General features: G+C 32.2%; 1 protein-coding gene across 1 annotated transcript; it reads left to right on the top strand.

Moving 5' to 3' along the window:
* Positions 1-1,744: 1,744 nt before the first annotated feature.
* On the top strand, positions 1,745-25,195 carry LOC134706071 (uncharacterized). Its single transcript, XM_063564781.1, has 17 exons — positions 1,745-1,884; positions 3,295-3,469; positions 4,467-4,545; positions 5,085-5,246; positions 6,774-6,977; positions 7,687-7,793; positions 8,851-8,982; positions 11,026-11,119; positions 11,440-11,456; positions 17,734-17,873; positions 19,118-19,292; positions 19,586-19,661; positions 20,525-20,686; positions 22,778-22,984; positions 23,847-23,962; positions 24,379-24,507; positions 25,080-25,195. Exons 1-17 carry the CDS (start codon positions 1,790-1,792, stop codon positions 25,179-25,181), a joined length of 2,172 nt encoding a protein of 723 aa, XP_063420851.1. The 5' UTR covers positions 1,745-1,789; the 3' UTR covers positions 25,182-25,195.
* Positions 25,196-25,621: the final 426 nt, after the last annotated feature.

The following is a 25,621-nucleotide window of genomic DNA, read 5'->3' as shown; positions in this document are numbered from 1 at the left end:
ATCAGACGGATAAACATACAAATAGTACAAATTTACAAGCGGACATGGTCGGATACTTGTACATCCTAACAACAAAAAGACAAAAAAAAAGACGAATAAATAAAGTCATGTATTTAAGACTAAATTATCAATCAGTACACATCAAACATCCAATGGATTTAGTGCAAAGACGTCAATAAAAAGTCGGAGAAAAACCTGACCTTGTGCTTTGCTAAGATACAGAATTCGACATATTGCAGATTGATGAATGTGTATATGTATTTAAAAGAAAATAACCCTTTACCATCCTCATAAAACTAGTATTTCGTTTGCTTTAAATTTGACTGATAACACAATCAATATCAATATCAATAAAACAATATTCAAAGATCTAATTACAGTGCTGAATTGGTAACTTTTTAGAATGAGTTTGTCTAAATGAATAATAAGTTTACCAGGATTGTTTGAAAACTTCCGTGCAATAAACAACATTTCTGTAAAAAAAAAGTATGCGCTACATGTATCCCATTTGAAATAAGTTTTAAGGTACAACCTAACTTTAAAACCTAATCTTTATATCTATATATGGAAACATTAAGTAAAGGTTCTAAGTATTTGTGGTAACGAAATCCCTAACTTATGCATAGACGTAAGAAGCATAGCTGGTGGCAGAAGTGAGAAGCAGTGTCATCATATGCGCTGGAATGGTAACTCTTAGATATTCCAGTTCATGTTTGAAAACCGGCTGACAATATTTGGTGTTATTTTTTCTTCATCAATGATTTCCCGCGCACATAGCAAGCCAACATTCCGAAGAACTTTCAACGTTTCTGATTCTGTCATTTTTCTTTGAGTTTGATCTAAAATCTCTTAATTTCCCATGATTCTCTTAATTTTCTATGATTCCTTTTTAACAGCTCATCATAATAGAGAAAAACTATCATAAAGAAAAACCTCATCATAATAGAGAAAAGGCTCATCATAATAAAGAAAAAGCTCATCATAATAGAGAAAAAGCTCATCATAATAAAGAAAAAGCTCATCATAATAAAGAAAAAGCTCATCATAATAAAGAAAAAGCTCATAATAATAAAGAAAAAGCTCATCATAATAGAGAAAAAGCTCATCATAATAAAGAAAAAGCTCATCATAATAAAGAATAAGCTCATCATAATAAAGAAAAAGCTCATCATAATAAAGAATAAGCTCATCATAATAGAGAAAAAGCTCATCATAATAAAGAAAAACCTCATCATGATAAAGAATGAAGTACCATAAGGCAGTTACGGCGTTCCATACAATATGGTTTTAGAATATTTAGAATACTTTAATAAACACTTCGACTATTCCGCAAGTCTCATTCAGTAAACATTCATCTAAATTGACATGAATATATGTCCATATTTTTGTTGGATTGCTGTTTGACTGACGTGTATCAGTGGTTGATCTGGGGGCAGGGGTTTCTGTACCCTCTTTTTGACGATCAATGTTTTTAAATGGGAAAATATGATTGGAAACAACCCTTTTATACTGGGTTTGAACTCCTTAAACATTGCAGGATCAACCCGTGTGTATACGGTACTCCATATCTCCTTGTAGTGGTATATAAACCTTTAAAATGATAAGTCTTTGTCAATATTTTGTTTGTCCTGGCAATTGTATAAATCGGGTAAATTGTCATATATTACATGTATATCGAAATATTCCTGATTAGAATTCCAATGTGACCGAAATTATGATACTGGTATATACTGGTGTGAGAATTCTTGTAAAGTCCATGTGGCCTATCAGATAACATTCCATTACAAACATGGCTACTTCGATAGGCATATTAGTCTTCTGTATAAACATATGCCTTAGTTTTGGACTACAGTGTTTAAATCAAGACGGATCACCAGTAGATTGGTAGGTTCATTAATAAATAAATGCATAAGAAATTAGTAGATCGACAGAATTAGTAGATCGACAGGAGCTTAAACAAATGTCATTGTCAGAAAAAAACATAAATGTATCTAAGCAAAATCATCAAAGAAGAAGTCAATTACTAGTTTCTTGTCTTTTGTTAATTTATACATTTTGCTTAGTTTCTTTTGTTACCTTTTCTGACATCGGACTTGGACTTGTTTTGAACTGAGTTTTACTATATGCGTATTGCCGTGTGGGTATTTGTATAATCTTCATTGGCTAGAGGTAGAGGCAGAGGGTTGAGATCTAACAAAACATGTTTAACGTTCAACCCCACCGCATATTTGCGCCTGTCCAAAGTCAAGAGCCTCTGTTAGTCTTGAACATATATGTGTTGGGTTTTTTTCGTTTTTTTTTATTTCATTTATATGTTAAGGAGTTTAGTTTGACGGCATTTTCATTGAACTAGTACACGTTTTTGTTTAGGGGCAAGCTGAGGTCCGCCTCCTTGTGCGGGATTTTCATCTGTGTTGAAGACTCCTTGCTGACCTACGGTTGTTTTTTAACTCGCTGGTTAACTCGAATAGTTCAAGCCCTTTCCGTGTCCGATTTTCTCCCACACGAGGTTAATGTAGCCTTCGTAGATCAGCGGAATATAACGACTGAATTATTCGGGTTACTCTCTGGTCGGCTTATTGTCTCTTTGACACTTTTCCCCATTTCCATTCTCTGTTTTATGATCGGAGGTTATACAGTGAGGTGACTTAGAACCATAAAACAAGTTATGTAATTGAATTTGTAGGTTAAAATTATATAATGCAAAGTTTCTTTATCTTGTTTAAAGAAAGAACAATTCTTGACTTCGAATGTGAAATAAGTCAGGTTGTTTCCTTTAAAAAATATATCAACTGTCGGTTGGCATATATTCATTGAATGCATATTGTTATTGGAATAAAGATGTTGCCATCTTGCCAGCTAGAATTTTACGAAAATGCCTAATTAAAATAAGCGTGACGAAAGATGAGTTCCAACGCAGTGTTCATTATCAACCACATGCAGATGCAGTGGAATCGTACTATATCTATTTCATTTTGATCAGGGACGGCGTTTTCCTAAAATCAATGGGATCTTATAGATTTTTACCCTTGTCATTTTTTCCCAATACGGTATTAACTAAACGTAATAGCAATAGTACACCAATTTAAAGGGGAAAGTAATCAATATTGCAATACCATAGCTGTGTCGGGTAAATTTTCGTCATTTTTATAAAAAAAGTTTTTTTTGAAAGTAACAATTATCTAGTGATTGATAGAGTGATGAATACGGCGTGCAAAAACACAAGCAAATTATAACCTATATATTATTAATACATGGAATCATCATTGTTAAAAAAAGATTTTCACGTTATAGGTTTATACTGTATAAATTACCAAAAATTTCGGATAGCAAGAATCCGGTCGTCCACAATGGCACTGCATTTTATTACATGGACGAAAATACGCCCTATTGGAAACTATCGGACAAGGGGATGACAGAATCAAATCATGCAGTATATAATACTCTACAACAAATATACAACAGTAAAGTAAGTGCAAAATTTACAGTAAACTTCTTACCAAAACTATTGTCGTTTGTCTCACTATATTCTTGACCATATGCAAAAAAAATCTGTAATGTCATGCCAAAAGATGTACTTTGTGCATTAGTTATTACTCGCTTTCGGTACTTCGTAAAATGAAAAGAAAAAAAAGAGACCGACAAATGTTTTCATTAAATAAGGCGTGGCGGTGTGAGAATCAATCTTACAAATTCAATATTTACTAAAAGCTGTAATATTGATAGTTAATAACAATTTTAGTAAAAATGCACAAACTTTATTTTTTCTTACATTAAAGTAATATTTGTATTTGTAATAATAAATGTAGTAGTACATAAGGGAGCTACCATTTGATTTTTAGGGGGAGGGGGCTAGGATGAAAAGTTTAGTTTATCCTGCCTTTTTTTTTACCTAAATTGTCGTCCTGACTTTTTTTTTGCAAGTGTCTCATCCTGCCTTTTTTTTTACTCAAACTCCTGTCCTGTCTATTTTTTTCAAATTTCATTCTAGCCCCCCCCCCCCCCCCCCCCTAAAAATCAAATGGTATTACTCACACATACTGGCTGTTCTGTTTTATTTTATTTTGCGATTTTGGTATGAACAATTAAATGATACATTAAAGCTTATCTAGTTGTCAAAGAGTGATGTTTAAATGCAACTTTGGTTAAGATCTACCTCGAAGTCACACATGTGTCTGACAGTAGCCTGGCATGATGGCCGACAAACGTCCTTTTCGAGTCTACTTATGAGCATTGAGCCTGTACACAGGTTAGTTCGGTAGCTCTCCCACATGTTTAATTACTGGCCTATCCACGGGTTTATTTCATTTCAACAAAACATATTCATACGGCAGAACCAGTATCTTAGACGTTATTATTATTTAAATATTGTCTTTCAATTCAAAGAGCTTTCACATCATCAAATGATCTTCAATGTGAAATACTAATATGCACTTTAAAACATAACCGGCAGTTTTATTTTTTAGAATGATTCTATCTTTTACATGATGTACAATGATGAACCACCTCACCATAAGGGATCCTTAACTCATGGACACACAAAAGGTATGTACAATGACGAAACAGCTCATAATCGGGGATCTTTGACTCATAAACACACACAAGGAATATACAATTATGAACCACCATACACTCTGGGATCAACTTCTGAACATCAGAATCCTGATTTATGACAGACCAAACAAATGCAGCGAATTTCAACGTTTAAATAGGTACCAACCTTCAGCCTTATCTGAAACAATAGTGTAATTAGATATAGGAAGATGTGGTGTGAGTGCCAATGAGACAACTCTCCATTCAAATAACAATTTAACAAGTAAACCATTATAGGTTAAAGAACTTCACATCGTAGAACGACAAACTATAAAATATCAATTGAAATTGTAAAAAGACATCACTAGTGAACATACACTGAAATAATAAATTTGATCTATGACACAATGTAAATACAAAATCAATAAAATAAGGGGTGAATGAATATCTAAACTATTTTCAATTGAAATTGTATATCTGTATTCTATTTATGTAAAGCCACAAATAATAATAATATCATCTTAAAAATAGAAATAATAATTATTAAACAGGTGCAGTTGGCTTTGACAAAACAGATGGTTTCTGGTTAGTCCACAGCACTCCAAAATTCCCTTATCCAAAATCTGAAGGATACACATTTCCGAGCAATGGTTATGTATACGGACAAACTTTCCTGTGTGTATCTATGAACTATGATATGTTAGATATTCTGGGTTAGTATAAGTAATGTTTAATATAAAAAAAAAAGGCACTGTCTTCGAACACTCGCAAACAGTAATGATAAAAAAGTATAAAATTTAGTTTCGTAAACAATTTGTCCAAGTTTTCCTCGGTACGTAACTGCTCGATGAGAAAATGAATGTTAATTGGATCAGTGGAAATAGTTATACTATATTGATCTACAGTGAGACAGTAAACCACCTACAAAATAACAAGAAAGAGATATAGAGGTCAACGCCAGCTTTCCAAGTTCCTATACAATATGTATAAGGCTATAAATGGCCAAGTATATAATAGAGAATGGAAATGGAAAATGTATCAAAGACACAACAAATTAAGCAAAGAGCAGAAAACAATCTTATGCCACCAATGCAGCAAGGTTGAAAAAAAATTAAGATCTATAGATATATTGTTTTATTAAAGTGCAGCCTGATATAACATTATAATACAATTATGAAACATATTTTATGTCAGCCTGCCTTCATATATATGCTTCTGATGCACTGTACCTATAAAATTCCCATAGTTATCTGTTATAATTATCAAATATCAATTTAAATGTACAATAAATAAGAAGTTATTTTTTTCTCATTAATGTTTGTGTTCTAATATCAGAAATGTTAGTGATAAATTTTGACACTATTTTAACACCGGCACTAAGTAAAAATTTTAATTTATCCATGTCAGACATGTTATAAAAATCACAGTTTATAATATATCTCTGTTGACGGGACATAAACATGCGATTTCTCTGTAACGAATAGGTAGGACAATGTAATAAAAAGTGTTTTTCGTCATCTACGCTTCCAGTTCTGCAAATTTTACAAAGTCGTCTATCAGCTGGGACTCCCCGATAACGCCCTTTCTCGATTTCAAGGGGGGAAACACCACATCTCAGTCTTGCAATTGCTGATCTTTCATGGCGTGAAATGTCTGATTTTAGGTACGGCTGAACACTGTATGTGGTGTTCAAGTCTCTATATACGTGCGGAGTTTTGGCATAGCTTCTACGGCTTTTTTCTCATGTGATCTGGTACTTTTGCATTAGCATGTCTTTTGCAAAACTACTAATAAACCTGGTGCTAAGTCCATCTGTATACATTTCGAGTTAAATAAAGTATCAAGTCCACTTTCATTCATAAGTTGATTTTATATTGTTGTACCACGTATCCTTATGATTTCGTTTTATACGTTTCCACTTCAATAAAAAAAAACACAGAATATTATAGTCTAGCTTTACACTATGAATAAACATGATAAAGGAAATGTTATTCATCCTCAATTTTGTTTGTAGTTGCATATCTTGTTTTAGCTATATATATATATATGGTCTATAGATTCATTGATATGTTAAAGTGAACGGATGTGTGTAACGATACTGATAGTTGCCTAAACCTTCAGACTTTTGTCATTTTTCATGTTTGCGTGACATCGTCTTTTGTATAGACAATCTGGTTCTTACTTAGTATGATGTTTCGTCAACATACATATATAGATAACATATCTTTTTGTTATTGTAGGCTCAGTGTTTTTGTATTCGTATCCAACTGTATATGATTCTCAGCTTCCAAACTCGTACTTACACGAAAATCCAAACATGGTCAGCATTCTCACAGGACGTCAGAATCGTGTGAAGCAAGAACCTTGGTTTGATGAAACTTTATTGCTGTCCAAGGGTAGACATAATTTCAGAAGTTTTGCCAAATCAGCGGAGTTTCACAAAGGTTAAAGTATAGTTATATCACACGATACAATTCTTTTGTTTGAACTTTGAAAGATTCCTCGAGATCGTTCAGATATAAACTAGGCACCACCGAGTTCATTTGTTAAATATATAGGAAAGAAAAAAGTGTCTATAGTATAGAAAGACTTAGGAGTAGAGAGTAAAGATACTCATATAAATACAAATAACGAGTTACTATTGATGATTTTGAGATGCATACTTGATATTTGGGTTGATATTTGTTCATTGTTGAAGGCTCACTTTGACCTATAAATGCTCGTTGTCAATCATATGTAGCGTCTTATTTTCATAGAGTGTAGATAATATATTCTTCAAATTCAACATAAATATATTGTCATGGTAGTCATTGTGATATTGTAGAATACAAACACATATTTGTACTTTGCCAAAATTGCGTATATTATAGCATTCCATTTCAAGGGGGTCATTTCAAAAAGTACATAGCTAGTTCTTGTCGCCGAGGGTAACTACAATCTATATGTTGCGCATAAAAACAACACTAATAGTTGTGAACCGGAAAAGAGAGCTACACGTGAGAAGCAAAATATAACTATATGACATAAAATTAAAGTAAATACTAGATGATAACTCATATCAAATACTTTTAGACTTAAAAAGAATATTACAGAGTGTACAAGTGACAAAAAATAGCGACATATAGTGTAACCTTAATGTATATATTCTATTAGATTTATACGATGGATGGTTATCCTCTCGACTGAAATACGAACTGTTGGTTGAAACCTGGCAAAATGGAAGAGGTGACATCGGATCAAATTGTACAGTAGGCTATAAGGTATAGTTGACATTAACTATATTTAGATCACTAAATATAACCACAGTACTAACGTACACACAAATCAGGAAAACGCTGAGGAACCTAACAAAATATGGATGCAGGTCCTTAAAATGTAAAGGTGTCAGCTAAATATATATATGTTTATGGTTGTATTCAGTATCGTCAGTAAGAATGTCAATTTGTACAATGTCGTCTTTAATTAAAGTAGGAATGTTAATTTGTACATTGTCATCTTTAAAGTAAGAAGGTTAATTTGTACAATGTCATCTTAAAAATAAGAAGGTTAGATTGTACAATGTCATCTTTAAAGTAAAATGGTTAATTTGTACATTGTCATCTTTAAAGTAAAAGGTTAATTTGTACATTGTCATCTTAAAGTAAGAATCACAATGTCATCTTTATAATAAAAGATTGTTGCACATTGTCATTTTTAAAGTAAGACTGTTGTACAGTGTCATCTTTAAAGTAAGACTGCTGTACAATAAGAAAATTGTACATCGTCAATTTGATGCAAAACATGATTTTGTAAAGAATGATTGATGTTCACCGTCACCTTTATATTATAACTCTGTACAACGTCATATTAATACAAAAAAATGTTGTTAAGAATGATGTACATCGTCACCTTTATACGGAAGCCCATAGGGGACCTACAAAAAAATATTATATCGTTATCTCAATATATATATCGTTATTTCGATAAAACTAAATCGTTATCTCGATATATAAATATCGTTCTCTCGATATTTATATCGTTATATCGAAATATCTATTTCGTTATCGCGATATAACAAGATTGTTACATGTATAACGATATATTGATTGTTATAACGATATTTTTATTGTTATAACGATATATTTATTGTTATCTCGATATAATTATATCGTTATCTCGATATCATTATGCCTTTTTATTAAAACGTTGTACATAGTGACCTTGATACCAAGAGTTATGAACCTTGTCACTTTTATATTATGATTATAGTATACTATTCTTATCAAAAGAATAGTCCGTAGTGACAATGTTTTTATGATGCATTAACTATGATTTCAGGTATTCAATATCCAGGAGATAACATTCACGGATACTGAATCTGTACAATTTAGTACCCACAAGGATCATTCTAAATGGGCAGTATCTCGACCCGGTGGTAACTGGGTTTGTATAGGTGATATCAATAGACAGGTAATAAAAAGGGAATTGTATAAGGATGGTTGTATTCTTATGTTCTTAAAGAATAACAGCTGTTGTAGACCTAAGCTTAAGGTAACACGGTAGTATTTCATTCCGGAATGTAGGTTTCTCGTATTAAGGAGGCTCGAGGGTATAAAAAAATCAGAAAAAAATCAAACATTTGTTTTTCATTACAAATTTTATTTGTTACCTTTTTTATTTGTTACCTTTTTTAGTTGTTACTTTATCATATTGTACAAAAATCATTCAAAACAATCAATTTATGTTGGCCCCAGATGACTTTTAAAATGTATACATCATTGAAAAAAATCCAAATTATCTCCCTTTGGTGGAAAAATGCCATTTTTTGACTTTAGAATTGAAATATCTTTTTCAACTCATCGGTGACCTATGTTTTTTAATATAATTTCCATATAAGCTGTACTTAAACTAAATTATAGTAAAATTTGAGCGATTTCTGTAATAAATTTCTTTTTTTATTTCGATATTAACTTTATTTTTCCTATTACTTCAACAGGACAAGCCAACTTTTACAAAAATGTATGCTTCTTTCGAAAGCAGATTGTGAGCGCAAATAAACAGTGACCCCACTTTTTTATTTTATTTTTCTATTAACTATAAGACAAACTTCATTTGTAGAAAAATATAGAGAAATCCTATATAAATGATTTAGACCCGCGAACCCCCTTAATATACGAGTACTGTGATTGGACAAAAAATACAGTATCAACTGAACATACTTTCCCAAACTGAGGGATGAATCTGGTGTAGAAAAATATGAAAATATTTTACATCATGTGAAAATGAATTTTTGAGAATAGTTTTAAATTTTGCATTCACAGCATGATAAAAGGCATAAATTTAAAGCACTAGTAGCCATAGGATTTTAAAGAAAGCCAAAAAAGTAAACGGTCATGACGCATATTCATATTCATTTTTTAAAATAATATTAGAAAGAGGTGAAAATTGTGAAAAGGCTATCATGATCCCCATGGACTAGGAAATACCGAGTCATGTAGAAATCTGAACATAAACGTGGTGAAGAAAAAAAAAATACGGAGGATCCAAGAATATTTATACTGAAAATCAATGCTGAGCATGAATCTGTTCATAATTTTTTTTACATCTTTAACATGTCTAAATGGATAAAAAAAAACGAGGGAGTCATGTGTACTAGTTGGTAGATTTGTTTTCTAATTTAATAGGATTGTGTATTTCAAATATTTATTTAGTAAAGGTTTATGTATGAAAGTTGTATAGCAAATAACTGCAGGATACAATTGCTTGTTTGGATACTTGGATTTCAATGGCTCCTTTAAGTTACAGCAAGCATTATTATAACCAAGAGCGTTTCTAGTATTAACAGAAAAGAACAGCTACTATAGTTAATAAGAAGATTCGAAATTGAGATAGATTTGGTTTTTTTTCGCAGTAAAGTTGGATGTTATTTTGTCACATTTTACGCTAGGCAACATCCTATTAGAACACATACACACACATAAACATTGATTTAAAATGCAGGGATAATCGCGAATGAAATGCATGTTACATGTAAGGGAATGTAAAGCATATCTGTGACAGATCCAGAGGGGGTTGTTCCGGGGGTTGGAATCAATCTTTTGTTTGACGATCAATGCATTTGAACGGGGACATATAGTTGTAACCCCTGTTATCCTGGGTTGGGACCTCCACCCCTTTTTAAAATAACTGGATCCGCCCCTTCACGTGGGCTTTTGGTCATGGTATATATATAAAAAGAGGATGTGGTATGTTTTCCAATGAGACAACTCTCCACAAGAGACCAAAATGACACAGAAATTAACAGCTATTACGGACTTCAACACCGGCATACCGCATAGTCGGCTATAAAAGGCCCCGAAAAGACAATGTAAAACAATTCAAACGAGAAAACTAACGGCCAGAATTAATGTACACAAAATTAGTCTGCAGTATCAATTTTGCATGAAGTTTTTATCCAAGGATGTATGTTTCATGAATGGACCAACTAAAACTTACATAAGTCTTTAATTTCAGGATACCCAGTTTAAACGAGGAGGTGGTCAGGTTTGTTTCCAAAACAGCCATGTATGGACAGCTTTCGTGAATCTCGTCACAGACTATGATACGTGTAGTCCTTTGAATGGATGAGGAGCTTATTGATTATATAGCCTTACAACGCCTGTTCTGGAGGAATAAAATGTCTATCAAAGTGGTCTTATTTGTTTTTTTGGTCGTATTGCCGAATTATGTTCGATTTATATCTGTATTTTTTTGTCAATGTAGGGTTTTATAAGTAAACGAAACTTCTATTATAGAAACTGGAACAAATCTTTGGGGCCTATGATGTGTCTTGTTGACTTTTGTTATTTTGTGTCTTTTTGTTTCTGTCTCATTTACATATGATATACTCAACACCTCCTTTTAAATGAAATTTGATATACTATATAGATGGAAGTATAAGAAAAGTGAAATAGTCAAATGATTGTACTGAGGGTCAATGGGTTGAAGATCAAGATAACTGTTACTTAAAATCTTTTACTTTTTGTTCTAGTTTTCCATTATTTATCCCGCAAAGCAAACTTGCATTCTGAACCCTTAAAATTAAAATACATTTTGTAAATGAGTATGCAGTTCGGGGAGCATCATTTAGTTGCCAGTGCTATGTTTTAACTTTTTGAATACGAGAATCGTTTTATGTGCAATAACTGCATTCAGGTCGATTTCGGACGCAACAAATTCGCTTTTCATTGGTTTCTTTCAAGTACAATGGCGCTCTCTATAATCTTTGATCAGCGTATACAGAGACATATATACACGTGTACATGTCTATGGCGTTAGCACTTTCAATAGTATATGTATACTACGTGTACAATGATTCAACTATGTATGCACACACATTAATTATTGAAGCAACTAAACAAATGCATGGATGCGTGTTATAATATACAAATTATACTTGTATCTAGATGCTTTTTTGTCGCTGGGTAGCTGTTTGAAGTAATCCTCTCTGTTTACTAGTTTAAAAAAAAGGAGAATGTCTCAAACCGTCACATCGTGGTCATCAGAGTTCAAATTGAGTGAATATAAGCAAGTATAAGCTATTACTAGTATTAAGCCTTTAACAACGGGTATAGTAGCTATAAATTAACCAGACATGAAAAATGTGAAATAGTTCAAACGAGACAATTACCGGACGCATTAAAGAAACCCAACCCAAAACCAACATCTTACGTAAATTAAATATGACATACAATAAACTACAAGGCTCTTTACTTTGGACATCAACATTAAGAATAATGAAGGATTAATAAAAAGATATCGGCTCAATGTTAAATCAATTTACATAAAACAAAAGACACGAACACCAATATGCGAGTACGAATATAAACCGTCACATTCTTCATGTGCTCAGTGTCCCAATTCAGACGCATGGTTGTAGATTCCTGTCTGTTATTCTGTTTTTGTTTACAATTAATCAATTTGTTGATTTTCATCTTTGAATTGTTTCACCGTTTTATTATGTTTTTACATAGATTAGTACATGTGGTATAAGTGTTGGTCATTGAAGGCGTGAGGTGACCTAGAGTTTATATCCTACAACCTTTGGACTTATAGTAAGATAAAACGGCTATTGGTACTTTACGGAACGGAACGGAACGGAACGGAACGGAACAGAATTTCATTTAAGGTATCCAAAGGGGGCATTTATCAAAATTTCGAAAAATCTTTAAAACAAAACAAACTTTAAAATTTCTGTGTTTTACGGTTTTCCATATACAAATAACACAAATGTATACTTAATCTCATCTTCACAGGTGAAATGTGCAATAATGTATAACATCGGGAACTATTCTGTAGATGAATATGTCGGATTGTCCTGATAAATTATCATGAAATTAACGCATTTGCAAGTCATGCATTATGATATCTAGACTGACCTCACGTCGTCCTTTCCGACGATGATTAGAAACATTGGTTCTGATTTTAACTTTTTAAATTTATTATTCCGTTCCGTTCCGTTCCGCAAAGTACCAATTGCTCTGAGGAATTGGTATTTAACGGAATCGAACGGAACCAGACATTTATAATGTAATAAAAGCAGTATGATAAAAAAAAAAATGTGTCTGACACCTCTTTTTGATAAAAACTGCAAAAAACTTCGTTTACTATCTAAAAGTTTTATTGATAATCACATTCATATTTGATTAAAATGTTTGACAGTATGTTTTTGTATTATCTTTCAAAAACTATTTTTGTAGAACTTTTATCTATTTATAAATGATATCTATAATACTAAAAAGACGAGGTCCAATTTGTCAGCCGTCATCACGTAAAATCGACGAATCAAAGAATTCAACTTTATATACAACTAATATAGTACTAAGGTGTAGATTAAAAATTACATCACTCCAGGTCCTTTTGTTTTCCACGTAATTAATATTGCCAATATTACACTAGTTCAGGGAAACAATGCGCATGTGCAAGATCGATCGTGATTTTGCGTTATCGACTAATTAGATACGAGATTTGATAAACTGGGGGCATTATCAGTTTTATCTGATGGGCATCGTTATTACTGTAGTCAGATTAATGAATTTTCAAGAAGCATATACATGCTATGGCAAACTAAAAAATATACAATACATGACAAAAATAAATAAATTAATTAATAATAATATCTAACTTGTGGCCAAGAACAGTAGAATAAATATAAAATTCTATACGTTGGACATAATAAAACAAAATGATATTTGTCCTCCAAAACATTTATATTGCAACATATTATATTTTCTCATTGAGTATTCAGATAACGACCAACTTCAACATTTAATCTAAGTGTGCCGCTACGCAAATACTGGTTTACATGTATATATATATCGTTTGTGAATACAAAAATTACCTTCACGCAAAAATGGACAGATTCATGCTGTGATGTTCACTTAGCAGATTGTCTTTATATTCAAGAAGGTACTGATCTTGGGTCATAAAAATAAAAGTCAATCAACACCTAGGCCATATGGTATGATAAAGTTTTACCTTAAACTATTAATCTCACCAGGCGACAGTTAGACACAATTAATATACCCTTAAAAATCATAATCATGTTCTGACAGTTAGGTACCATTAACATACATGTATATATTCGAAATGCTAGACCTGATTGCATGCGTGTATTAAATTTACGTAAGTTTTTTGTGCTTAATTCAAATGCATCGGACATTGACAAGTTTTTAAAGGAAGGGTATATGCATGGGTCGTGCAGCATTTTATTTTGATATATTGTGAAGCATACATGATATTGTATACAGAATATCTAGTTAATTTCAATGAGATTTATTAAGATTTTAAACAGAAAAAAAGACACTTTTTGTTGTTGTACCTTCAGAAAGTGAATTAATTTTCACACATGTATATATACATATATAGTTTGGCATTTGATTACATACATTAAATGAACAGTTCTGTCGTATATTTGTTTTTGTATCAGAAAATTCACGTTAGTAGGTAGAAAAATGATACTAAATGCGAAAAAAATAATGTTATATTACAGTTGCTACCCCCCCCCCCCCTTTTTGGACAAAAAGAAAACAATTGTTGTCATTTTGTCGATAGCAATGAGGTCTTTAAGATTTAAGAGTGAAATATCTGCTTACTTGGATCTTTTGGCATACATGATCCTTCTTTTTGACAAGTTTCGCGAAAGCGATACTAAGCGATCCTAGATTCCGCCGATTACTTCAGCATTTAGGTTCAGACTGTGGTTAAAGTTTTGTTTTACATCAAAATCGTTGTCAAAAATAATGGAATTTCGGGATTTTGGGGCAGAAGCTTCTTTATGTCCAAAATACAGTATATATGCAGGGCAAAATTTTGCAAATATTTATTTACATTTTCCGTATTTTACTACAAGATGGACTTCGTTTTTCCTAAACAGTTAATTTCATGTTTTGTATGAGGTTAAAGATTTTCATGCATTCATCAATAACCTTTTTGTTTAAACGTCCAGTTGCAAGTTAAATGCATATCCATGCAGGTCAAGATCATGATAATGATATATGAATATTGAAACTATTTTGTTCTACATTGCGCTGGACTGTACTCGTTTGTTCAAAATGCAACAGTCAGAGTAAAGGCATTGTATAAATCAAGTGAGCGCGGCTTTTTGGCTAAGAGTTTCATTCCATATGACGACCTATAGCTGTTCGATTTTATGTGAACTTATATTTCATGGTTTGAACAAGGAACGTATAAACTGTTCCAAGTTTTAGCGATCAGATTATTTATACAATATTAAAAGCATAACATTTATGAACCCATGGTTATTTTTTATTGAATACATCGCATAATATCATTCATTGCGACTATGTGTGATGACCAGCATCAACATTTTAAAAAGCTCCGGTTTAGATTGCTGATTTATATTTTCCCGACAAAAGCTAAACAGAATAAATAATGTAGTGTCACCAGTGTATGATATACTGTTTTGTCAATTAATGCCATTACACCAGCATGTTTCTGGAAATTATTCTCAATCGCCAAAAATGATATTCTGCACATAAACTTCCTCAAAGTTCTAAACAGCCTCCAGTGACTTGAAGGATCTCGTTCCTTCTTTAGAGGTCCTTCTTTGTCAAATTTTTCGTTTTTGGTTATTTGCAAGCCGTAATTTCAAATTTCTTTTCCAATTTTCTCCCGTTATTTTCAAACACTATGGTTCGAAATTTTTCACAATTTTTTTGTTTTACTTTTTTTAATATAAACATAAACAAACAAAAAAGAGATGACACTCAACGACTTCACAGGTAAACGGGAAAGCGGCGGGCGTCCTAATAAACGCCTATTAAACATCGAATATTGATGTGTACCATACATGACTTTGCCCCCAGTTGATCTAAATCTCGCATATTCTCGTATGAATTTTAATTAAACGCTTGACCCACTCAGAATTCTAGGTCGCGAACAAGCTTTCCCTGAACTAGTGTATTAAGAAGTTCCTGGTCGAGTCCGATACCGATACCAATAGTATATTCACCTGTTACCTGTTACCTTATCTGTACGTTCCGCATCTGACAGGCGCACCACCAAACGGTGTATTCAGGATTAATATGCTATATTCACGGGTCATAATCACAGGGTTGACACTACTAAATTGTCAAATTGTTACCTATTGTAGTATTTTAATCAGTTTATACTTTTTAAGAAGTTAACAATACGAATACTAAAAATCTGGAATAAAAATAAGGCGTATAGGTACAGTTTTGACGTTAAACAGCGAATCAAAGAATTCAACTTTATTTATAACTAATATAGGAGTGGACAAATCTGTTGATTAAAAAATACCCCATTCCAGGACCTTTTGTCACGTTTCCAAATGATTAATTTTACCAATAATTGATAAGTTCCAGTTCGACGGGTTCAAACAGAAAGATTTGAAAGCAGAGAAAACTATCGGCATGACTTCATCAGATGACGATACTAATACTAAAATAAGGCTTGCGCATAGTTATATACTTTAATTCAGTCACGGACCCGCGATATCACGGGTGTGCTCTAGTGTTATTTAAAACTACAATATTTTAAGATCATTTTATTGTCTCTTCTAATATTTTTACAATCATATTCTGTATAGAGAGTAGACAACTGACAGGAAATGATAATCTAAGTAGATTGAAGCTAGATAAATATTCGAAACCCATTTGGTTGTAATGTTTAAAAAAATGACATTCATGGATTAAATCATGTTAATAATTACAAAAAGTTTATTGAATTGGGAGGCAAGACAAGTTATACTTTATTTCAGTCCGACCGCCTAATTTATAAAACATACCGGTACAATCAGTTAATCTAAAATTGAGAATGGAATGTGTCAAAGAGACAACAACCCGGCGACCATAGAAAAGACAACAGCAGAATGTCACCAACAGGTCTTCAATGTAGCGAGAAATTCCCGCACCCGGAGGCGTCCTTCAGCTGGCCCCTAAACAAATATATACTAGATCAGTGATAATGAACGCCTTACAAAACTCCAACTTGATGATTGTACACAAGAAACTTAAATTAGAAATAATACAAGACATGACATAGACACGAAACACACACAAGCTATTCTATTTAACGAGTACTGAAAGAATAGCTTAAATGATTATACATTATCTACAATACTTAAATTAGCAATAAACTCAGATACTAAAATGCTACACCAATTTTGTTAACTTTATAATTTAAATTTTGATTAATTCTCTATTTACAATATTCCCCAATCGTTGACACTATAATGGAATTTGAGGCGAAATACAAGTGAACGGTATTTTTTATTTTACTTTTTTCCAAAACTGTATCACATTTGTTTGTTTTGAGATTGTGAAACAATGATGACTGCTGTATCCATATTTTGACTATTTTACTATAATGTCTGTTTTGTTTACTCGTTTTAGAATAAATAATGGGGTTTGGTGCGACTGTCATACAAGTGAGAGGTTTAACGTTATAAAACCATGCAGGTTCAATCAACCATTTTCTACATTTGAAAATGTCTGTACCAAGTTAGAAATATAACAGTTGTTGTCCATTCGTTTGATGTTTTTTTTATTAGGGACTTTCCGTTTTGGATTATCCTCGGAGTTCAGTATTTTTGTGATTTTAATTTTTTTCACAATGAATTTGTACAAAGAGGGAGAACTCTATTTGATTATTCTAACGTGTTTCCACATTTTAAAGGAGGCCAATCGAAAGTGAAAGTAGAAAATACATGTGACTTCCGAATTTACTTTCACAATGGCGGGAAGTAGGAAGCTTATTTATAACAGTTTAATATTATCCATACTTATTGAAATTTGTAATGGCATGCAATGTCTCTCAAAGAATGGATCGCCAGTTGATTGGTAAGTGAATTTTGGTAATTATTATTAGGTGTCTATTAGTTTATTTTACCTTTGAAAAACTTGCTAACAACTGGTCTGAAGTGAACTAGGAGTATGACACATCTTCTTGTGATATATTATATGTGGTTATTAGTTAGACTTTTCTTGATTAGCCATGGCCCAGATGAGAGCCATGGATCTTATCCAATTATTAAAGGAAAGTGTCACATCAATTTCTTTTTTTTTTTTAGAAAAATAGCTTTTCTTCTTAATTTGACGTAAATGAATTTATATTCTCCCTCACTACGTTCGTCCGAATATAAAGTAATTTATATTCTATGGCCTTAACAAAGAACAAACGACATAAAGTAGGTGTGCTACTCGCTATAACCTTTAATTCTATATAATACAACAATGTATGTATCACATACAAACATAATAACAATAATATCATAATTCCAATTACAAATTCACATTAAATCAACCGTGAATACACGTGTCTAATTTAGGCTAAAGCAACAGTCGATGGTCAAAAAGGTGACCGCACGGGTTTTAAGTGCGGACAAATGGTCACATGTCATGAATATTCATGAACTACTTACGTACGACGAACTAAATTTTATGTACTATAGACTCATCAGTGATATATATTTTTATTATTGTTTTCAAATAAGCTGTACATAAACAAAATAAATGTAAAATTTAAGTGCTTTCTGTATAAATTTAGTTCTTTTTTTATTTCGATATTAAATAAAATTGAGAATGGAAATGGGGAATGTGTCAAAGAAACAACAACCCGACTATAGAAAAATCAACAGCAGAAGGTCACCAACAGGTCTTCAATGTAGCTAGAAATTCCCGCACCCAGAGGCGTCCTTCAGCTGGCCCCTAAACAAATATATACTAGTTCAGTAATAATGAACGCATACTAATTTCCAAATTGTACACAAGAAACTAAAATTAAAATAATACAAGACTAACAAAGGCCAGAGGCTCCTGACTTTTTTTTACCTCTATTTCTCCTATTAGCATGATTAGTTCAACAGAAAAATAGGACATTAACAAAGTGTATGCTTCTTTCGGAGGCAGATTGTGAGCTTAAACAAATGGTTACCCCATTTTTTTATTTCATTTTTCTTTTAAGTATATGATAAAGTTCATTTATTAAAAAAATATGGCGAAATCCTGTATTAAAAAAAAAGAAGGATTTATACCAGCAGGCCCCCTAAACTGATTTAATGATTACTGCTCAAATTATTTTTCAGGTTTGCTGTATACAAGTTACCAGAATTGAGACATGGTAAAACTCCAGTCCTCCATGAAGGCAGAGGGTTTTATTATATGGACCAAAATAATCCATCACTTGTTTTATCTGATAAAGGCATGGATGATACGGGTCATGCAGTATACAACACCCTTCAACAAATTTATGATAACAAGGTACATGTATAGGCAGTTGTATTATTTAGAAAAAAGACAATACCACATTGTCAGCAATAAAAGGCCTAAGTTAACATAAAAAAATATGAAACAATTCAACAAGAAATCAACAGCCTGATTTATGACAAAACATTAAATGAATATAAAACAACACCAACGGATGATTGAAATAAAAAGGTTAAAGTTGCTAAGGATAGTTGCACAGGGTATGAATTGTATACTTACAGTTTGAGCCCATGTTTATAAATCATTGAAAAAAGTCAGTATCAGATTCTAAAGATTTTGTATTACAGACCACCATGGCCTACATAATGTACAATGATCAGCCACCGAAGAAGAACCCTAGTCTAAACCATGGACATTCTAAAGGTAAGAATCTTACTAATCAAATAAAACGTAAGATGGCAGTCACTTCAAATTCTATTCCTTTATTGTGTCTTGGTTTAAATATATATATATTTTTTGTAGTCTCCTTTTTTAAAAAATCTCTGCTTGTGCAACTTTTGGGACCTTGGGATGTTCGGTTGGATGTAAACATCTTTGCTTTGCTAGATAGGTTTTGAATGCAGACCAGTTGCATGTTTTATATAAAGATCTCTTAGCTGCTTTGTCAAGGAAAATAAACAAAGAAGGATAAATTAATTCTTTTGAGGTAAACTAAACTGTCAAAAATTTCATTTAGATTGTAAGCAAATTTCCAAGATGTGCTAAAAATATCTTTTAGCAAAATGGGGATATATAGATTCTACCACTGCATCGAGTGTAATACGATATTTATCACTCGAGACAGTTTTTACCTGTCGAGAGTGGATAAATATCGTATTACACGAGATTTGGTGGTAGAATCTGTTTCTCTAATGATTTTCTAACATTATGCAGGCAAACTTATTCCTTCTTTTCCAATGATTTGCAAAAAGATGTGTTCTTTCTATGTGACGTCATCAGGTATGGTCGCCTTTTTTCATGCCGCCACAATAGGAATTTCAGAGGAAATCCAGAAAATTCGACGTCATAATCAGATTTTAACCATTAAAGAACTGAGTTCAAACGAACCGCACGTTGATTAAATTTTTTTTATACAATGGGTGCAGAAAGGGATAAATTGACGAAGAATTAGAGAAATATATTTATAATGGTCATGGTGAAGGTTATTCCAGAAAATTTAAGAAAAACTAAAGAAAATATAATTCTAGTTCTCTTGTCTGCCATAATCTTTTATATTCTTTCTGCAGGGACAGTAGCGTTTGATAAGACAGGAGGGTTTTGGTTGGTACATAGTACACCAGAATTCCCACCAATGAAGTCAGATGGATATTCCTGGCCTAAGTCAGCCTGTACATTTGGTCAGACATTTCTCTGTATTTCCATGGACTATAATATGATGGACAGAATGGGTAAGGTATTTATAATCAAGACTGTAATATACATTATAGAAAATAACTTAATAGACAGTAAGTTACTATGCTTTACATAAGAGAATGAATACTGTATTGTGTATCAGGTCAGTTTCAGCTTGACTACTAAGGCTTAAATTAAAATATTGTTTGTTTGCAGTTTACCGACCGACCCTTGAAAATCCTCCCGACTATGAAAATTTTATTGCTTTAAATTTGAAGAATTTTTTTTTAAATACCTCTATTGAAGCGATCTGTAACTTTGTGTCCTTTCCGGAAATGATTTAAAATCTGGGTCAATTACGCACTTCAAGTTCGGTTTTTCTTAGCTTCCCGTCAAGCGTTCATGTGACCATTTAATGATAAAGCACATGGAAATTTTTTACAGGTATCCATGAAGTCACGGAGGAGTACTTTACGCTGTCGTCTCGTGTCAATTTTAAGACAAATACCAAACAAAAAGTTTATTAGTAAACTGTTTATACAGATTCAGGCACATGTAATGATGTGTGATGATATCATTGACAATGATGCAGCGGATATTCATAACTGACAGGATAACCATTCTGTCTCAAACAAATCGGGTTCAGAATCTGTGGAGCCTGACTTTATGGAACCGATTTCAGTGGTTAAATAATTCGACAGCAGATTGAAGTATGGCATATTTTCTACAAATCGTTGTGAAGACAACAAAGATGAAACCACTCCTCGGTGACTTAAATCTTCATGGATATCTGTAAACACGCCTGTACGGAGGAAGGGCTCGTTTGAAATGTTAATGGATATAGATCATGCCAAATCAATAAGAAGCAACCTTAACTACACAAAGATGTAGAGAAAATGAATGGTTAGCTTGAAAAAAAAATATACTCTCTCTATATTAAATCTATCTTCGATTGCAATGAGTATGCTTCTTTAGGATAAGGGGGGCTGCCCCACTCATTGCAATTATTCTCTTTCTTACAATATTAAATATACCAAAACTGTGTGGCCTGTGTGAATTCAATTGAAACATGTCCTTAGGAGCTATGCTGCCAATTTTTTTTATGCATTAAAAACATTTCAGTTCAGACCATTTACTTTTAATGGGGTGCTATGGATTTCACCCCAAACTTTAGATTTCTTTGGTTTTCATAAAAGCCTGGCAAAAATATAACCTTATCACATATAATTAAATATTGTTAGAAATATGAAAACAGTCGGTTGTCTTAATACTTTTTTTCAATTGAGGAAGATTCAATGGTGATTTTTTTTTTATTAATAATACACTCTTTAATAATTGTCTTATAAATCTATAATATATACATTTTTCTGATGAAAATACTCTACTCATGAAAACATTCTAGTCAAGAAGCATACATGTCTGAATATATTTCTTTAAAACAGTTCTAGTCATGACATTCCTTGTTTATAAGTGTTCCAGTATTTAATAATTATACCATATTTTATGTCATAAATTGGATAATGACACTATGTTAAAGTTTCAGTTTTGGTTAAAAAGTTTTTTATCTGAAAATGCCTGTTCATTTGATGTTGGTTTTCAGCATGTCCAGTGTTTGTTGTTTTAAATAGTTTTTTTTTCTTCACAAGAAACTTGGTTTAGTGTAACTGCTTGTTTAAACTGTATTTTGGCTGATAAAATAAAATACTTTTCCTACCTACCGACCCTTCAGTCTGAAGGTACAGTCGGAAAACTGCAAACAAACATATTTTTAAGGTTGGCCTAAAGGTAAATCAATGATATTTGGTATGCATTATGTCACCGTTGGTGTCACATTGGTGTCCCATTTTTCAGGCGACAATTAGTTTAAACGCATCTATTTTCATGGTGATTATATGGCCCACCACCTAAGTCATGATTTAATAAGCTCATAATTTTTGCATAGTATTCTATATATATCTGTAATGCCATTTTGGTTTCACAATTTGCATCATACTAGTAAAATTACACACCTGAGTGACATATCCCAGTGTCAACAGTATTTAAAAAAAAAAAGAACAACGAAGGGGTGATAACTCAGGTTAAAATTTCAGCATTTATTGTTTTCTTATGAGAAGATGCATTATTTGAAATCTATTGTATGTTTGTAGGTTCTGTGTTCATGTATACCTATCCAAAGATATATGACACATCTTTACCTAGTGTGTTTAGTGCAGACAATCCAGTCCTATCTAATATGATCCTTGGTCCTAAACAACACCATGTGATGGATCCACCATGGTATAATGTTACACAGATTGTATCTAAGGGACATAACAAATTCATGAGTTATGAAAAGTTTACAGATTTCCATAAAGGTTTGTAAAGTATATTTTATTTCAGTACTCGATTAACAGTTTCAGAATCTTATACATTTTGGGTAATATTTTCAAGAGTAACGTACCCAAATTGCACCTATTTTGACAGTTTTTTCACCTACGTTTTTTTATGATCAAGAAAAAAATGTCCATACTGTGTTTATTTTGTAGCCCTATCCTTCTTTATTGTATAGGCACACCAGTTTAATTTTTAATTCATATTGAGTCATAAAAAATGGGTTTGAATCAACCTCCAAACTATCCATGATTCTGTAATGAGGAGTACCCTAATTGCATCCATGCTTAAATTCACATCGTCAAAAGTCTAATAACTGAGCTTTTGTTTGATTTCTTTAAATATTTTGAACAATTGGATATAAGTCCATGCTTACTCTTCATATTTTACGAAATGGATACTCATAATATATTGTATTTGCTAATTTTAAAAAGATGACGTTTTTGATGAAGTCGCATGGTGACGTTTTCGTACATTTTGCTTATTCAGTAAACAGTCCATCAGTTGATAAATACTGTGAACGTTTTGTGTATATCTAAAAATGTTTACCTATGTTGAAAGACGTCCATAGTATCAAATCATAAAAACACAAATTGTTAAGTCTCTACTCTCTAGGAAATCTTGTAAGATTATCGTTGCTATTTATTCTAAATAGGTGCAATTTTGGTACTTGGTGCAAGTTGGGTACCCTTACGTTAAGTACTGAAACGTGATTGCTGACAATGTCATAAACAATAGATAATCTACCTATGAATTAATGTTTGAATTGCAAAAAGGGAAATTTACAACTTTTCTTTAATAAAACAATTGCTTTTCGAAATCTTCAAACTGTAATATATATTACAGATTTATATGATGGGTTACTGTCAACTGCCTTACAAGAAGATTTGTTGGTAGAGACGTGGAGAGAACATGGTGCTGCAGACAATGACCTACCGTCTAACTGTTCTATACAATATAAGGTTGGCACTTTTTGAATTTCAAAGATATCTATTCACATTAACTTAAGTTATTGTCTGGAAACCAAATGTGTCTCCTGATGACGAGGCAAACGACTACAACATCATACCATTATACGATCCAATCTTTTTTTTGTGGTCATATAAAATTACATTTTTTCTCATTCCAGGCCAATGCATTTATAAATATAAAGCAGATATTCAACTTTCATTTTTATGCTTTTAAATATCATACATTTAGCCATATGCATGAATACACATTAAATTTACTCTCATAATAGAAGTTAAAAAAACAACTTTACAGGCCCATTAATTGGGGTTGCTGGCTCTACTCCCTTTAATATTAAAATATTATTAGATGGAACATAATTTAGCACTCAGAAATTGTAAGAAAATAATATATTATTTGTGAATTTTAGGTTTACAATATAGAAACAATGATATTCCCAGATAAGGACATTGCTTTCAAAACAACTAAAGACCATGCCAAGTGGGCTGTGGCAAAAAATGGGGGTGACTGGCTGTGTATAGGCGACATCAATAGACAGGTAATTAGCATAATTGTATTCTTTTTATATAGTTGACAAATATACATGTATTCAATGAAGATAAGGACATGTAATTGTAAATAGTTTTACACATTTATACAATGCTGTTTTGAAACACAATGCAAACTATCAAGTTTTCATTTTATCTAATAATTTTCTGTCTTAACTGTTCTATGAAAAATAAGACCAGTGTACAGCACTATCATTTCCTATGTTTAGTGGACCGTGAAAATGGGGTAAAATCTCTAATTTGGCATTGAAATTAGAAAGATCATATCATAAGGAACATGTTGCTAAGTTTCAAGTTGATTGGACTTCAACTTCATCAAAAACTACCTCGACCAACAAATTTAATTTGAAGCGGGACAGAAGGATGAACGGACGTACGGTTTGACAAATGAAGGCACAGACCAGAAAACACAATGCCCATAAATTGGGCATAAAAAGAATCATTATATATTTGAATGTTACAATTATAGTTGAATTCCAATACAGGCATAAGAGTGGGTATGTTTATTTGTATTATTAAGTATAAAAATACTGAAAAAAAACATCTCTCAACTTATTTTCAGATGACCCAGTTTAAGAGAGCAGGTACACAGGTTTGTTTTCAGAACCACCAGGCTTGGACAAGCTTCAGAAATCTTGTTAACCAAACAGAACCTTGTCAATGAATCTATCCAAGTTCACCTGACTTTGACCAGCTTCAGAAATCTTAGTATCCAGATCAAATATTATCAATAAATCTTTGACCGAGTCCAGATCTATCTTGGTTGGATTATCTTCAGATATCTTGTTAGTCAAACAGAACATTGCTAATAGCTCTATCATGAACCACCAGGCTGTAACTTGTCACAGAATTGGAAATGTAAACAATGACAAAAACAGTAAAATTAAGGCTATAAATTGTTGTTTTTTTTTCTCTCGAAGATCTGATATTTAAACTAAACAAATAGTTAAGCATGAAAAATATTGGTATAATTATAAATGATTTGCAAAACATTCATGGCTCTGAAAATTTAAAACCACAGCAAAGCTTAGGCATTCTTTTTATCTTTTTCATTTCAACAATTATACTAGAGTGACTATATATAATATTGGGTTTGTTGAAGCT

The sequence above is a fragment of the Mytilus trossulus genome, chromosome 2, assembly GCF_036588685.1.
Source record: "Mytilus trossulus isolate FHL-02 chromosome 2, PNRI_Mtr1.1.1.hap1, whole genome shotgun sequence".
Classification (NCBI taxonomy): Eukaryota; Metazoa; Mollusca; class Bivalvia; order Mytilida; family Mytilidae; genus Mytilus; species Mytilus trossulus.
The sequence above is the reverse complement of the archived record's forward strand: the minus strand, read 5'-3'. Positions and strand labels throughout refer to the sequence as shown.